Source organism: Micropterus dolomieu, linkage group LG16 (genome assembly GCF_021292245.1).
Source record: "Micropterus dolomieu isolate WLL.071019.BEF.003 ecotype Adirondacks linkage group LG16, ASM2129224v1, whole genome shotgun sequence".
In the NCBI taxonomy this organism is placed as follows: Eukaryota; Metazoa; Chordata; class Actinopteri; order Centrarchiformes; family Centrarchidae; genus Micropterus; species Micropterus dolomieu.
Window position 1 is genome coordinate 11,674,854 of NC_060165.1, and position 16,648 is coordinate 11,691,501.

A 16,648-nucleotide genomic window follows, 5' to 3' on the forward strand; every position below is an offset into this window, starting at 1 on the left:
AAAGACAACTATCCATATTAAAACTGTACTTGTACTTTGCTGTACTAGTGCGCCTTTGCTTGTATTTCGACATGTCTACGCATACCTCTCTACCTATCATTAGATTAGATTTATGTGTTTTGCTTTAGTGAGTCTATCTCAGGAGCAGGGTAGCAGGCCTCCCAGCAGAGGAGAAGTGGAGGTAGAAGAACAAGAGGACGAGTACAAGGGAATGGAAGAAGTCACCCCTCTAGTGGCCCTTGCACCTGATGCTTCTCTCCCACTAGAAGAGCAGCCCTCTGCCAATGCTGATGTCTCTGCTAGTCCTGCTTTCCAGTGCCTAGATGAGGTAAGGCTCATGAATGTTGTTAAATTATATTTCTTTTGAATGGCATTCTGGAGATTTCATAGGAAAGACAAACATCACAGTTGGTAGTTGCAGTGACAGTATTTACTCTTAATTACTTTAAACACACAAGAAAAAATTAATGCTTTAAAAAGATTATACAGGGTAATAGGGATCTAATGTGTGCAAGTATATTTAAAGAAAAATCCCTCACCATTTTGTTTTCCAGCTAAATTGATGTTTAGAATAGATATAGATTGTGGTACTGAGGGTGGATTTATGTTCCTTGCAATGTTTACCTTAAAATGTAAAATGTTTAAACAAAAGTGAATACTTAGAACTTGACATCATCATGTGGATGAGGACAGTATTTTTTTATTAACTTGATCGTCACATACAGTAAACAGACATTAAAGTCACAGGTCCAAAGTTTGATCATTTATCCTCTGTGAAATTCAAATAAACTCTTTTATTGAGTTGCTTATTGTGTCAACACCTCATTAACCCATTTATTATGGGCATGCAGCACCTCGAACCTTCTGTTTTTACAGGCGTCAAGTAGCCCTGGATTCTATAGATTTATACTAATGGATACTCATGCTAAACCTGTATACCTTTTTGTATACAGTCATTGAAAACTAAATCCTATACAGAATATTCTTTTAAAGATGAGCAGGCATCCATATTATTTAAAACTTCCAAACACTGCAATGTACACAGCCATGTAGTTAGAACTTTATTAATTTTTTGATATAAAAAGTGCATATCTTTTGGCATGACAGTTGAATATTAATGATAGAAAAGATCAATATTGTACACACACAAAGCTCCAAATACACACATAATTACTATGAATGGTCACAAGAATGCACCGTCCTTATCATTTCTCAAATATCAACAATCATTAAACCTTGACCTATGTTTTATATAAAAGCTATCATTCCTCACGAATTAAAATAAATACTGTACACGTCCTCAAAGTGAAACATTTCTTTCCCCATCCTTCTCATTCACAGTGTGTATAGAATGGATTAAATGATGCAATACAGTTATCTAACATTAGGTAGCAGTATTGTACAAGTGGTGAGTCAGGGAGGAATTTTATTTTACATGTGAAAACTGGTGTATGGAATCAAGAGACGTGCAGTGATTCAGTGCACCCAGAGATAAGGGTGGAAAAACAATTGGACTATTTTCTTCTTGCAGCAGTGCCCTGCTCCATGGCTGCTGTCAAGAAGAATTTACTAAAGCATCAATAATGTAGAATGTACTCAGGAATGATTCAATAGAAATGTATCTCAGACTGTTTATTTATACTGGGGTGTTTTATATTGTATAGGATGATGATACATTAGCAGAGTGTCCCAGTGTAATTAGATAAACCGCACAGAAGCTATTACTTGTGCACTCCTGCCCAAAGCGTGGTGTATATTGCTTCCTGTAGTTTTTCATTTTAAACAGTTTGACTCTGACCCCAGGATGAAGTCTTTCGCGATGCATTTCAGGCCCACTCAAAACTGTATCATTAGCTCTCATATACCTCACTTGAATGGCTGCTGTTAATTATTAATCCATTTAGAGCAGGGGAAATGATAGCTCATTAGTTTTTACTACTACTGTGTGCTGTGCGGTGTGTCCGCTGGGTTTATAGCAGGAGGCAGCAGGACAGAAATTGGAGAAATGTCAGAGAAACAGTGAAAAATCTCCTATGGTAACCCTCCGTTTAATATTATGGCCCCTATAGGAGGCTGGCCTTTACATTGCATTTACGTTTTTTTTATCGGTCCATCATCATTCATAGTCCATTGTCTTTTATTATCATAATTTTAATCCAACAATTTGAAGGCCACACTCACCACAGTGGAAAAAAAGTAATAGCACAGTTAATTTTTTTCACAATTACTTTTGTTATTACTCCATTCAAACTGTCTATAGGGTTTATGGTCTTTTTCGGTGTACACGTATGCATGTGTAAATGTGTGCAAACGCATGACTATGTGTAAGAGTTTCTGAGTCTACTTGTTCTTCCATTTTCTGTCTTTGTTTGTTCCACCTGACTATCCTAGTAAATCTTTACCTGTCCTCTTAGGGAGCATAGTTCTTGGGCCGTATCATCATCTTGACAGTTTTGAAGGCCTGCCTGTAGTTGGTAGGGTAGTACTCTGTCGACATGTTGTGCCATGTTCCCCAGAAGATCCCGTTCCTGACCCCCTTGTACCTCTTGTGATAGTACTTCCCATTGAGGTTGGCGGACATGCAGGCATCGAACCACCAGCCGGAGCTGTAGTAGGCGCCGCAGTTTCCGGAGGGGTACATGTCGTTGTCGCGGTCAGGTGTGGAGAAAAACTTCTGGTCATGGTTGAAGTGCTTGTTGAAACTGATGGCGTTCCCAGCGGTCCCACTACAATGAAAAAATTGATATGTAGTTCTCCTTTATGTATATTTGATCACACATTCATGCACTTACAGAATCTAATATTGTACCTGTATCCACTGATAGACAGCCGGTAGCGTAGGAATTCATTGGCCACATAGAACTGGTCGTACTTTGCATACTCCCGAACACCCTCAAAGTCCTCCAACTCAATACGCAGGATCATGTCTTTGGCTTTTGTCATCAAGTGAATATGGTCATTGCCCAGCCAGAACTCCCCTCTACAGCAGAGGAAAAGGCCAGAGAAATGTGGTGATAGAACTAAGCAAAATGAGAGCTAGATTACAAACAATCTCATGTGCTTGTACACTTGATTAGAAAGTGGATACAGTTAGTCAAACAGAATTGACTAATCCCCACAGGGGAGTAGAGGAAAGGAGGAGATGCAAGAGGAGAGTTGTGTGACAGTAAAAGAAGGATGAGTGGAGACATTATCCTTTCAGTGGGAGGGTTTACTAGATCTGTAGGCATGGTTATCAAGAGGTAACCATGGTTATTTCCCATATAAACCTCTTTCCTACATGAGCAGAGACGAGAATAGAGAAAATGTGCTGACATTTGAATCCAGTTAGAGGCTATGGTAGAGGCTCTGCATTAAAACAAAATATAATCAGTGTGAAACGGCCACTTCCCTTAATTTTCACTGAGAACTGTTTCCCATCGTTTTTGTTTTAAATCAGTCATAGTGCATCATTAGTTCCTCACTGAGTGACTTGGCACTCTCAAGTTGGGAGAAAGCATAAAACTATTTAGGACAAATGACTCTATTGGTGCACAGATGGGTGTGCATGGATATATATATATAAATTGTACTTGTCATTAGTAACAGAGGAATCTTGAATTAATGCTTTGTTTACTGTTGTGTGTACTTTTTTTAAAGATAGGTATCAGTCTAACTCACCCCTATGGTTACCTGAGCATATGGTAGGAGTATAGGTATGGGGTGGCAGCACTACAGTCAGCATGCAAAAAAGACAATATAACCTCTTATATTAAAAGATACATATGTCATCTGAACTCCACTCCCTCTAAATATGTGGTATTTGAGCCTCCTGTCCTGCATACAAATAGCGAGAAATCCCTCAAACACCTCCACCATTTTACAAACAAATTATTCTGTGTGAACTTATTTATTAAATAATAAGACCTCAATATATCAGTTGGATATAACTGGTTGTATATGGAAGTCTATAATCGACGAATTTACAGGCTTTGGTTTCCAGTAGGTGTTTTACCCCATCCTATGATGTCTTTTGAGAAGAACCTTGGAATGATAACCTAGCCCATTACCTGATGTTCCCAAAGCCTTTCTTATACTCGGCCCAGGTGCGGTTAAAACTGACAGACCCATCGAGTCGTTGCTGTATCACGGTCCATCCACCTCCAAACGACTCCATGTCACAGAAGACCTCAAATGTCCCGTTTCGAGGATCAGGGGTCACACGATACACGCCGTTCTTCCTCACCTCTAGCACATTGTAGTCTGAACAGTCCCGAGGGGCTAAGATGACTGATGGGAGACAGAGAGAAAGGGTGGGGAAGAGAGGAGAGTTTTTAAGGGGATGTGACTGGATGATATTCAATAATGTGTTCACTTTGCTCTGGCATTTTTCTTTCTCCAACCAAGAGACAGTAATAGAAACGGCCCCTGAGGTTAAGGATAGGAAAAGAAAATGCGATAAGTTAGCAGGAAATCCAGCTTTAACCATTAAGGAAGGTCTCATTCCTGCTTTAAAGTCTATGCAAAGGCAAAACAGTTCAGCATGTTCTTTAGCCAACCTCTTACCAGACTATTCCCCAGTCTCTTTTATGGATCAAACTAAAGTTCAGCAAGTCATCAAGCAAAAAACAGAAAACTATCTTTCAGTAAGCATTTGAGAACACTGTAGCCTATCCTCTGCTTCTCAACATGATGTCACCTTTCTGGAAATCACACTGAGCATCAGGACTCCCACATGAAAGAAAGTAAGTGCAAGGACAAAGGCCACTGCAAGGGATAAAAGTCAGTGACCTTCCCCTGTGCTGCACCACAGGCCCATTTCATACAGCTGCACTACTTTCTAAGATCTCTTCCCCACATTTCTTCTTATACCTGCCGACTTATTTCTCTAACTCTTGCTCCTGTCCCCTGTGTCGCGCTGCAGGCCACTGACCCCACCCAGAGCCAAGGTCCAAAGGCCCCTGTCAGTTAGCATTTGGGAATTGAAAGGAACAGACTTGTCAAAACGTGGGAAAGTGTAAAACTGGATTAGAGTGGCGTACCCCCTCCTTGCACGTTCGGCAACTGGGGCCTAAATCATCCTGACATTGGGCAGGCAGCATGTGTACCTCTCCTGGGTTTGGTTGGCACACTGCATTGCTGATACAGTTTTGTCATACTGCTAAATCTGTTTAGTGGGTTGGTGGATTATAATGGAGTAAGGGTAGGGGGAACCCTACTTATTACAGAGGGCCAGACGTCAGGTTTCTTCAAGTACGGGGGGGAGGTCTAGAACTAATAGTGTTTTGTGAGTGGAGAAACGTGCAGTCATGGAACTTCATGATTAAATGAGAAGGTATTTGTAACTAATACATGGTGTGCAAAATAAAAATATGGTTGTCTTTTGATTGCTTAGACTATGTAGCCATCTACTGTACTTTTCTGTCAAAATACTTTGGGTGCAAAATGGCTGCAGATGGTAGATTACTCCACAAAGCAGTCTGGGAGTCGGGCGTGAGGTTAAAAATGTTAGTGTCACATTAACAGCTCTCTCTGCTCGTGGCATTCAAAGTATTCTCCTGTAAGTCCTGTAAATTCTTTCAGTGTCTCCTTCGCTTTAAGTGAACACATTTCCCTCTCCCTATTTGTCCCCATCTGTCTGAACCTGCCATCAGTATCCCTAGACAGACAAGAGCTATCCCATCTAACTGGCACTGTGCCTGACCTAAATAACTCTACTATCAGCTTCTTACTTATGTTCAAATGACTGTTGGCTGATTGGCTGTCTGACTGTTGAGGTGGCTGTTGAGGCAAATGAATAGTTAATTGGGTGGCTGATTGTTTTGCATGCTTTCTTGCTTGCTTTCGATGGTGGTAGCCTACTCTCTTTAAGGCTGATAACAGACATGATTTTATAGACAGTCTGTCAGACTGTTTTAATACCACTGACTGCACACAGAGAAATGATTGGCATAAAATACATCGTGGGAGCATGCCTTGTGAGAACAAGTAGTAAACTACGATTATCACCTTTAATGCAAGGAAATGTGTATCCTATGTGATAGTATAATCTTTCCCCACAAAAATGACTTGGATAGAATACTACTGTCTGTTTTGATAAAAAGACACTCATCAAAAAGGCAGCACCCTTCCTTTAAGAGGTTGTGTGTCACCACATTGCAGACAAGCAGTTCCTGACAATGTGGCGGACTGGGCATTCATTCTCTTTGTTTATAATTGAGTTAATGTAGCTGAACGGTAACATGAATTCACCTCAAGGCCCTAATACATCTTGCAGGAGTGAAAGTGAAGATTAGTGCTTGCAGCAGGGATGGCAGTTGGCAAACAGGGTGAAATAAATGCTCACAGAACTGTGAGCAGTGAGTGATAAAAGCATCTTGAAAAGCATAGTATTTATCCTGCTTGCTATTCTACATTGGCCTAAAATGTCTGTGTAATCTATGCCAATGTTTTATTAGCTGCATGCTCTTCATCATATGGATAAAAGTATGAAAAAGTTTTAAAAAGTGAGTGTCTTTATATGCCTTTTCTGAACCTACTGAATGTAAATGTTGTTTGAGCTGTGCAGTGTAGCCTAATGAGCTGTACAAGTGTGGCTGGTTTTTAAATCTTTGTGCGCGTGTGAGTGGTTTTTAACATTTTCTGGCCAATGATCCATCACCACAGCTTCATCACCATTAAAATATACTGTACATCTGTCTCAGATGAAATCTCCTAAATATGTTGACTTAATATAATCTTTAGATGATGCGGTCACCTGCTTGTGTCTCATGCATTAAATTTTGTTTCGTGCAAATCTGTGTTTAACTATTATTTAAAGATTTATCTGCATTTTGGCAGCTGAAGTGTTTATTCAGGAGTCAGGGGAACCAGTTAGCCATGAATTGCTTCACTAAGCACTTTTCACATTTTCATAAACAAGAGGAAAACATTTTTCACTGACTATCCTTAATTTAGGATCCAACATTAGTAGTTTTATGGTTAAGAGACTTCATAGTGGGAGTAAAATGGGACTGGTCATGAGTATGCCATGGATAGTATGAGGAAAACCTCTCAAAGCCTCTCTAAAACATTTAAAATGTTTAATTTAGTTAATCATGTATTTTTCAGTAAGAAGAATCACTTAAGTAAACCAGCAATTACAACATTGTGTATACTCTGTTCTGTTGTGAAACTGCGGAAGTGTTATCATGACACTTTAGTTTTTCCATGGTGACAGCTGTCTCTTGTCTACTTCCTCTGGATTCACTTCAGACACCATCATGCACAAATTCCTAACTTGCGGCAGAATAATTTGCTGGTTCTTGAGTTTAACATGACAGATTGATGGATAAACACTAGTGTTACTGACCCTGTGTGCCATCCATGACTAATGTTGGGAAATCCGCCCACATTACTTCTTGTGTTGTTGTCAAGAGATAATGAGAGCTAGTTGTTTTATGCAGGAATGAGCACTCAAGAGCATGACCTCCAGAGGAAGAGAGCGGTAGGGGGAGAGGCAAGGGTAAGGCACCCGGAAAGGGGATTAAAGCGAGGGAGATAGGGAACATTATGGCAAGAGAAGAAGTGAAAAAGAGTGGAGATGTGAAGGGAAATGGAGAGATGAAGAACATATGGACTGATGATACATGTATAAGGGAGAGAGGAAACCATTTGAAGGAGAATTTGAAAGAGAAAGAGGCAAGTTTAGGGGAGAAGAAAACTCGGAGGAAGAGAAAAGGCTGGGGTTTCCCTTCACACCACCATGGTCCCAGCTAATCTACTTAGAAATAAGCTCACATCTGTTTTCCACATAAAAGCCTCAATATAGTGTCACATTCACATTCACTCATGCAATATCAGGACATTATTCAGTTTCAGTTTCTGAAAAGTGGCCTGCATTTCAACTGTGCTCTCATCCAAATAAGCTTTTAAATGTAAAGTGGAATGTTTGTAACGCTTGGCTAGTTTGCAATCCTTACAGATATGTTTTTGCATAGTCTCCATCATGAGGTTTAGCCCCATTAATCGCTGGACTTCCTCTTAACAGGATTGAACCTGACTCTAGAAATTGTTGCCTTTTTTAAGCTTTTTTTATGTTCATACTATGAAATAGTTTAAGTGCCAGTTATCTGTCCTTTTCTCCCGCTCCCCTTATTAAGTTTCTCCATATTGAGAGTATTGGAATGTCAGGGCACTTTTTGTTACATAAGAGGTAATTTGAATTCTCACTTTGACCCTAGTTGTCATATTGCTTCACTCATGTACAGTATGACTTCAACCTAAAGCTATTTTTGCTGTTGTAATATTTGCTGCACTTAGCTGACTGAGGCTCTACTGTAGTAGTGTAGTGGACATGGGCATCTATTGTTGGCATGGTACCCTCAGTATAGTATCTTTTTAAAGGTAATGGAAAATTCCTCTTCTGGTGATTATACGAATCGCCCCAAAATATGTAATGTTGTTCATATTGGCAATGGAGAAGGCATGTCGCAACAAACCACTATCTGCAGTTAACAATGTCATTGTCAGCCTGGAAGATTTCACTTCCCATTTACTAGAAAGGCAGCATTGGCTGAAGGTAGACACCCAGAGCAGGGTTGTTTGTAGTGATTACAAGTCGCCATGTCCACTTAGGCATGATTGGATAGATCCCATGCCAGAAAATTCAGCTCACAATAACCCAAACTGCTGGACTTTCCATTTCCTTAACAACATCTGTGGTTAATTTAAGGGAATAGAAAATAATAGAGGAGAAGAGAATTTTGAAAGGGCTTCTTGATCATGCTCAAAAAGACTGCAAAATAATAAAATACATAAGGGAAGGAGAGAAGAGGAGAGGCATCTTTGAAATAGAAAAACTAGAACACAATAGAAAACACAAAGAAAGGAGTTTTTGGTCATTAGAGAATACATATAGAGAAAAGGGTTGGAGCATTCAAAATAACAAAATAGAGAATGCTACCAAATGAATCTTAGTAAAAACAGGCTTACACTGAGGGGCGTTCTGTACTGGACATGCGGTAGTGCAGGTGGAGCTGAGCTTGTTGACTACTCCACTGATGTTCTCCACCCGCCTGTCCACCATAGCCTGTACGTTGTCCATGTTGAGCAGGTTGAGCCCCTCCAGACGACCCTGCATAGCTGAGATCTGGTTCCTGGCGTTGCGCAGGCTGGTAGACATCTTATTCAGCTTCACCTGGGAAGGGCCAGAGCGTGTGCACAGAATACAAAGCAGGTGGATTACTGAAGTCACCAGCCTCCTTCATTGTTTTACCAGCCAATTAGAATTTTAGAATAGAAACGAATTTGCGTGATGGTTGGCTGTCTCCCAAAGTGGCTGTGAGAGTCAACAAACTTACCAGACAGAACAAAAATTGACCGCCATTTGGCTGGTGTCTAACGCTGATTCCCTACCCTGTTTACAGTACCAGGAATTTTCCCTGTTGGATTGGTGCCAGGTAGGACTTTACAGGTCTTTAAACATCTCGCCAGTTTACATTCCAGCATGGTCCAGTTGACTGGGCAAATTTAGGGGGCTTTTTATTCCTTCAGCGTTTATAAAGTACGTTTTAGCTGAGTTTAGATCAGTGTCACTAAAATTTTTACAAGGCTGATAATGATACTGGATTACTGGGAATTTGATGGAAATACAGAAATTGGTGCAGTGCCAATATTCCACTGTTTGTACCAACCTCTAAATTATGTTTGTATGGTACAGAATGTACACTGATGGATTTTAATAGTCTGAGCAATTCCAAAACTATTCCCTAATTTAGATTAGGCGGATGAAGCATGCACTTTTATTGACTTTTATCAGTGAAAAGATATAAAAAGATATATAAAATACTGCATTGTACAATTAGAAGCGTTAAAAATTGTCTCTCTTTTTGGAGAGACTGAACTGTCTCTCTTACCTGCATCTCCTGCATAGTGCTGGGGCTCGGTGTAATTTTCCCAAGAGCAGAACTTTGCCCCGGTCCAGCAAGCTCCACAGTAGCTCCAGGGACCATCCCATCTCCCCTCTCCTCTTGGCTGGACCCACCTTGCACCTCCTGTCCTGTCAGGTCTAGTCTCCCTTCTTCCCCAGCATCCCTCTGAACCTGCGCCTGTCCCTGGTCAGCTTGCTGATGTCCCAAAGGTCCATTGCCCCGTGCCCCACGACACTCCTGGCACCCGCTCTTCAGCTTGTTGACCACCTCTTTCAGGCTCTGCAGCTCCTTCATCGTCTTCTCCAGCAGCCTGAACTGCTTGGGTAGCTGGATAGTGAGGGGAGGCAGGGTGAGCTGGTAAGGGCAGTCATCCCCCTCCTCTGCCCCGGCTCCGGAGCTCCCACACTGGCCTGAGGGTCTCAGTTTTATAGGGCAGGAGGTGGGGGTACCAGATTCAGATCCCAAAGAGTAGGGTCCTCTTGCGTCCCACCTCTGGTGTGAGTTGACGGGGAAGTCTGCTGCCCGGCTGGTGCGCGGCACCAAGGTGGCGGTAAGCAGGAGACTGGCACAAACGCAAAGCACAACTGTCCTCATTTTTCTGTGTGAGATTTGTAAAGGAGAAATGAGTGTGTGTGAAGTGAGAGCGTGTATAGCTGCCTCTGATATGAACTCAAAAAGAGTCTGAATGCATAGAGTAGTGTGTGAGTGTGTGTTCAATATCCTTTTGGTTTAAGAGTGTGTGTTTGTGTGTGTGCATGTGTAAGAGCACAGCCTGCAGGAGGAAAAGCGCGCTGGGGAACTGCCTCTGCCTCAGATAGCTGTGTCATTAATATCAGGGTGAGTGAGGGAGGGAGGGAGAGAGAGAGGCAGAGAGAGAGAGGGAGTTAAAGAGGATGGGAGGGGCAGCACTATTGCGTAATGCAAAACACTATATCAGCAGCACAGAGATGCAGACAGAAATTTTGGGAATGGGGGAGAGAGATAGAAAGAGGTGGAGGAAAGGAGCGAGAGGAGGCAGGTCCTTTGCCTGCAGTCAGTGCATGGTGTTGTCCTGCTCACCCAGGAAACGGCTCCCTGATGAGCAAAATGACTCACATTACAAAGAAACTACCCACTCAAGATGTTTCTACATGCTTAGTTGTTTTGTGTTTTTAAATGTTTCCAGCACAAAATTTAAAGACGTCGTCTTCCGACCCAGTTTAAATATCAAAGCCATTGAAAACACCGGGTCAACTCTGCCGGTCACTGTCCAGTTCCAAATAAGGCTCAGGTTAGCACAATTAATTAAATAAAATCCATGTTTAGCCAGCAGCAACAATATAGAGGGTTTGTTTCAATTATTAATGTTTTGGTCATTTACAAGGCTCAGATTGTTGCAAATGAATCATCAGAAACTTCTGATTCAGTTTTTATGCAGTACAGCCGCAGATTGCACAATCAACTACACATTTACGTTAAAATGATTGCTAAATAGTTCTTCAAATGAAAAATATAGCCTACACCACATTACATGTTTAATGGTTTGCACAAATAATTTCTTGGCACAATACTTTCTTGTGTTGTATCAGGGAAGTTTGAACTGAATTTATACAGCCTCTCTTCATCTCTAGCATGAACAAAATATGGAAATTAAAAACCAATTTCAAACTAACAGCAGCAGGCAACACGTCCCTGAAATAAATGCGAAACAGCCCATTTTAAAATTTTTTTTTTTTTTTAACCCAAAATGGCTCTGCTGGTTTTGCTCACCTCACTGGCTGTCAGTGTGGATAGCATTAATTGAAACTGCTGGCTGCTCTTTATTCATTGTGATTCCCTTGCATTTACTGCTGTCTCAGGAAAAGTTTGTAGTGGTTTAATGTAGGGAAATGGGACATTTTTGGAGCACAAATTGTTACAATAAACAAAGTATCAGTAATGTCTTGTTTTTGGGACCCCCTTGAAAATGAAATAATACACCTCAAGGGGTTTTTTGAGATATAATACCTCTTATTAATTGTAGACTAAGTACATTTTTTGATGCTGATACCAGTCTATTCTACAGTGCCTTGGTTGGCTTGCTCCATAGAGAGATCAAATGTCAGATAATATTAGGATATTTTCTCTCTGGCAGATGTAGAATGAGAGGTCCTCACCACTCCATTTTGTGGTGGCAGCAGCTGTTGATAGTTGAAGTTACACAATGGGTAACTTAATTTAAAATGTATTAAAACTTGAATTGCTGTGACCTCAACGTTGATGGACTTATGAATGGGTTTACGTAGGTTGTTTATATATTAACAAAGGAAACAGATAATGAAGTCTTTATAAATAAACAATAAACAATACACTTGTTTTTGCCTGTAATGATGATGTGGTAATGTGGTAATTTAGGTGGTTTCTAGATTGTCTTGATTGACATTGCACTCATTCTCTCCCAGAGACATTATTCACACATGAGGCAATTTCATGGAGCATCTTATTGTGAACAATTATTGAGCCACTAAAGCTATTAAAATGTAATGTTTATTCTGCGGAGTAAGCAATTCTTAGCCTCACCCAGTGACATTTGCAGACTGGATGTTACCCTTGGTGGAGTCTTGTTAAAACTTGTAGTAAGTTTATTAAATTGGCACTGATTATTTGTTTGCGGGACATGGCAATTGTTTCAGTATAAATGATGCATAACCACGGGTCATGTAATTTGACTTTGGGGCGTTAGATGTCTCATGCGCATGTCATATTTCTAGAGAAGTGACACAGTTTCAGATAATTGATTTCATCTACAGAGATGGCTCTCAGCCCTGATGGAGCAGCACTCGTGAAAGGAAAATATTACTGCACAAAACTTCCTCTAACAAAGTGATTCAATCTAGCTGTAGGCTCAACAGTCAATATCAGGACATGAAGGTAGAGATAGGCACAGAGAGAGATGGTGGCTCTCTCCATCACACAGTGGAATTCAGTGCTGTGTCTCAGTGGTCATTATTTTTCTCCCTGAGGGTGAAGAGTATTAAAGCCCACTTTTTTGTTGTTGTTACACACTCCAAATACCTTGCTGCACCACACACTCATATTACTGGAAGGTTTATTGCTGCTCTGCAGTACAGATCGCATGCTTGCATCGCCAAGTTGTGCATGTGTGGGTGCGGGAGTAAATGGACAGGCATGTGTGTCCATGTGCCTGCCTAAATATCTTCCAGTGATTGTCTCTATCTCACTTCAAAAATGGTCAGCCACATGTAAGCCTTATGCAGCCACACCATAAAAACCTCCCCATACTCTATACTGCTGAAGATAAGGCACCAGAATTAGAGAGGCTGCCTGAAACAGGCTGCTTCTCTCTGATAAATGCCCAGTGTATGGCCAGGGTGTCTGTCACATCACTGGTATGTCATCTACACTGTTGAAAACCCAACAATGACCATATTTGATGTACCAAATCTGTTTTGAATTGCTATTTAGTTTCAGTACGATGAGATAATTTCAAATGTTCCCGTTATTTGCTTTTTTTAAGGAGTCAATATTTGATTACACAACTACGGTTGAAATTAAAGAGATCAGTTAGGACCAGATGACCCACTTACCCTTTCAAGATGTAAGAGTCAGAGATTTAATACTTTAAATACTTTAAACGCAGATTGTGTAATACTAGTCAGGTGTTTCGCTTGTAGTGATGTGACCTTGGGTGACTGCTGATGCAAACTGAGTGAAAAAGATCTGAATAAATCATATTAACGAGAGCCCTAATCTGCATCATTCACAACATTCGTATCTCTGTCCTTTCAGCCCTTGGAACGTGGTCGGGTACTTGCGAGCACATTTGACAATAGCCAGATAAACAATATAATGGAATGAATCTAAAAACATAATCGGCTATCCCTAATGTTTGAAGTCGGAGTGAGTTATCAGTCTGTGTGTGTGTGTGTGTATATAATCAGAGCGTTTGTGTGTTTTCAATGCAGTTACACAGTCCGACCTAAGATATCCTCAGTTCTGCAGCTCTTTGATACAGACAAGGCTATCCCTCATTACTCCCCGCTCTTCCAACCTGGCTCTGAAGATAAGATGGGGACAACACCTGCCTTCTGTTTCTATCACTGTTACACACAGAACTACCTTGCCACAGAGAGAAATTTATCAACAACTGTGTAATGAGTGATAATTTTTGAAAAAAAATCCTTTTTTTTCAATGCTGTTGACCTGATATCTTTTTCTTTGCTGTGTTTTGTTTTGTTTGTACCAAGGTTTCACAGCTGTGTGCCTTTTTTTATCTTCTTTTTCAAATCATGCAGCTCTAATAATACATGTAATCTCAAGAACTGTAGTTACTTTTTGTTATGTATGGGCTGTTTTTAATGATTTTTATTCTCCTTTTGAGATTGCAGATAGCTGGAGGTTTGTTTTTATTCCTGATTGTGATAAGGTGTTCTGATACTGTGATATCTGCTGTGATGATAAAGGTTTATTCAGTCCAACTTGGTTTAAATCCTCTTTAGAGACATCAGGGAGTTCGGCTTTGTTGTGGTCTATCAGATGATAAAAACAAAAATGCGGAGAGTCCAGACAGATATAAAAAAGCTTTTTCTTACAACAGTAACTGAAGTTTGAGCATATTACAGCAGAAACAAAGCTTTTATTGTCAAAAGCTCTCACTATTATGAAATTTAAAACTCTTTTTTGGACCCTACGGTGATTTAGTTTTCTTCTTCTTCATCTCCTGACTCCTGGAACTTAATTTCTTTCACAAAACAATATTACAAAACTGCTTGCTGGTCAGAATTGTATATGGTTCCTAGCAATTTCGCCCTATTGAAAATTCTGTCCGGAGAAAATGGCAACAAGAGATTTCCACAGAATGTGATATTCTATTCATATTTTAGCTTTTCATGCAGGCAGCTCTGGATCAGATCAAAGACTTTGAAATAGTGCAACCTAAGCTGGCAAACTCATGCAGGAACATTTGTAGCCAACTTAGCTGGATAAAGGTTAGGACTGCTGTAATGTCCGGCTGTAGCTAGACTGTTCACATGTGGATAACACAGAGAAAACATGTAAATCCCAGTCACAGAACTTATGCTGAGGATTTTAGAAACGTAGGTGACATACTTAGAGTTACTATTAGACCATAAATAATCGTCAAATTGTCAGTTTTTTCCTGCCCATAAGATTGGTAATATTTCTGTTTTCATACTCCTCAGATGTTATCATTGGGCAAAATCGGCCAGACCAAAGTGGCCAAACTGAAATCCAGCTACAGGCTACTCCACAATACTCTGAAGAGGTATGTTCTCTTCTTGAAACAAATACAGAATAAATTAATTTGTAACCTTCGTATATGTGTATGTGATATTTTGTCGAGGTGCGTTACGACTTAAAAGATGCTGAGAATAGAGCATGGTTCAGTTCTTGTGACAGACAGAATCAATCCAGCTAATGTGTCCTTGAAAAAGTCTTTAACTCTTTATCAGATCTAGTTGTACTGCTCTTATATACTGTTGAGTAGCATCTGTGACATCAGCACTAGCTTCTGAAAAGACATTTTGAAGCCTGCATTGGGGTCACTCAGTGGAGCCAGAAATCCTAATTTGAGCAAAGAAGTGGAAGCAAGGGTGTAGCTGAGGCACAACAGACAGTAATAGGCTGAAACAAAAATAAATCCAAAGCATGCTACTTTTTAACTTTCATCAAATGCTTCCTAGAACACTTATTCTCAAAAACGGCATAATAGAGGAAGTGAAATTAACTTTAGAGACCCCAATTTCTTGCGCAAACGAGAAATCTGTGTGTCATTCATTTTGAAAACAAAATCTGAATATGCACATTAAATTTAATTGGATCAGTACTCAGAAGTCTAGTCTAGAAGATCAGCCGCTACTTTATCTTTACTTGCATATTGTACCACAGTTTTACCTCAGTGAAAAATCTGTTTCACACAAGCAGTTTAGCTTATTTGTAGTTGATTAAGGTTTACATGATTTATCTTATAGTTATTTGCTTTACATTTCCTGAAAAGGAATGTGGAAACAATATATAAAATTTAGCTAATATTTAGATTTTTAATGGCCAAATTAAAGTAAAGATTAGGCAGTAACTTATACATATGACATAACTTTGAAGTAAAAAAAACTGTCTTAACTGATTTTTGGACTGTTAGAATACATGTAAATGTACCCAGCAGTTAGTAAATAGTATCTGTATAATGCATACTATAACACATACTTAAATAATTTTTTCATCCTACAGTACCCAGGATTCTGAGATCCAACTTTTGGGAGAAGCAAAGAGGCGTCGTGCTGAGTTGAAGAGGCTGCAGGCCGAGATGGAGAGAACAGAGGACCAGAGCACCTCTGAGGAGCCTGTAAGTGAGGTCAATGAACTGAGGCAACAGCTCCTCCAGGCATACAATGAACTGAAAGCTGCTGAGGACAGAGAGTACAAGACACGGCACAGAATGAAATGGTGAGCTGTATATATAAATACACAGGCATTATTGTAGTTACTCATGCTACATCAAATGTCAAATGTGATAAATAAAAATGACACTCGATTCAAGCAAATACATCTTTTACAAACTTCTCTCAAATGTGCCTGCAGCTGTTTTACAAACACACACACACACACTGATGCACTTCACACCACTGACGAGAGAGATGAGAGTAAAGACAAAATACAGAAGTGAAAGTGACATAGTAAAGAGAAGATGTGTACAGTAGGAGACGCTTCGCATGAATGGATACACGCACACACGCAGTCACAGTTAAGTAACTAGGGAACCA

General features: G+C 40.2%; 2 protein-coding genes across 4 annotated transcripts in view; one reads left to right on the plus strand and one right to left on the minus strand.

Annotated features, from left to right (window-relative positions):
• The window catches only part of ccdc146 (coiled-coil domain containing 146), a 50,002-nt gene that overhangs the window by 863 nt on the left and 32,491 nt on the right, over window positions 1-16,648 (plus strand). For both annotated transcript variants that reach the window (XM_046071877.1, XM_046071878.1), the window contains 3 exons: window positions 129-328; window positions 15,071-15,153; window positions 16,116-16,331. In XM_046071877.1, coding sequence (XP_045927833.1) covers window positions 129-328; window positions 15,071-15,153; window positions 16,116-16,331 — 499 coding nt within the window. The remainder of the gene's footprint in view (window positions 1-128; window positions 329-15,070; window positions 15,154-16,115; window positions 16,332-16,648) is intronic.
• Window positions 673-16,648, minus strand: part of fgl2a (fibrinogen-like 2a) — a 44,635-nt gene continuing 28,659 nt past the window's right edge. For both annotated transcript variants that reach the window (XM_046071882.1, XM_046071883.1), the window contains 5 exons: window positions 9,876-10,452; window positions 8,953-9,157; window positions 4,050-4,269; window positions 2,810-2,980; window positions 673-2,726 (listed from right to left, as the gene is read on the minus strand). In XM_046071882.1, coding sequence (XP_045927838.1) covers window positions 2,411-2,726; window positions 2,810-2,980; window positions 4,050-4,269; window positions 8,953-9,157; window positions 9,876-10,452 — 1,489 coding nt within the window. In that variant the 3' untranslated portion in view covers window positions 673-2,410. The remainder of the gene's footprint in view (window positions 2,727-2,809; window positions 2,981-4,049; window positions 4,270-8,952; window positions 9,158-9,875; window positions 10,453-16,648) is intronic.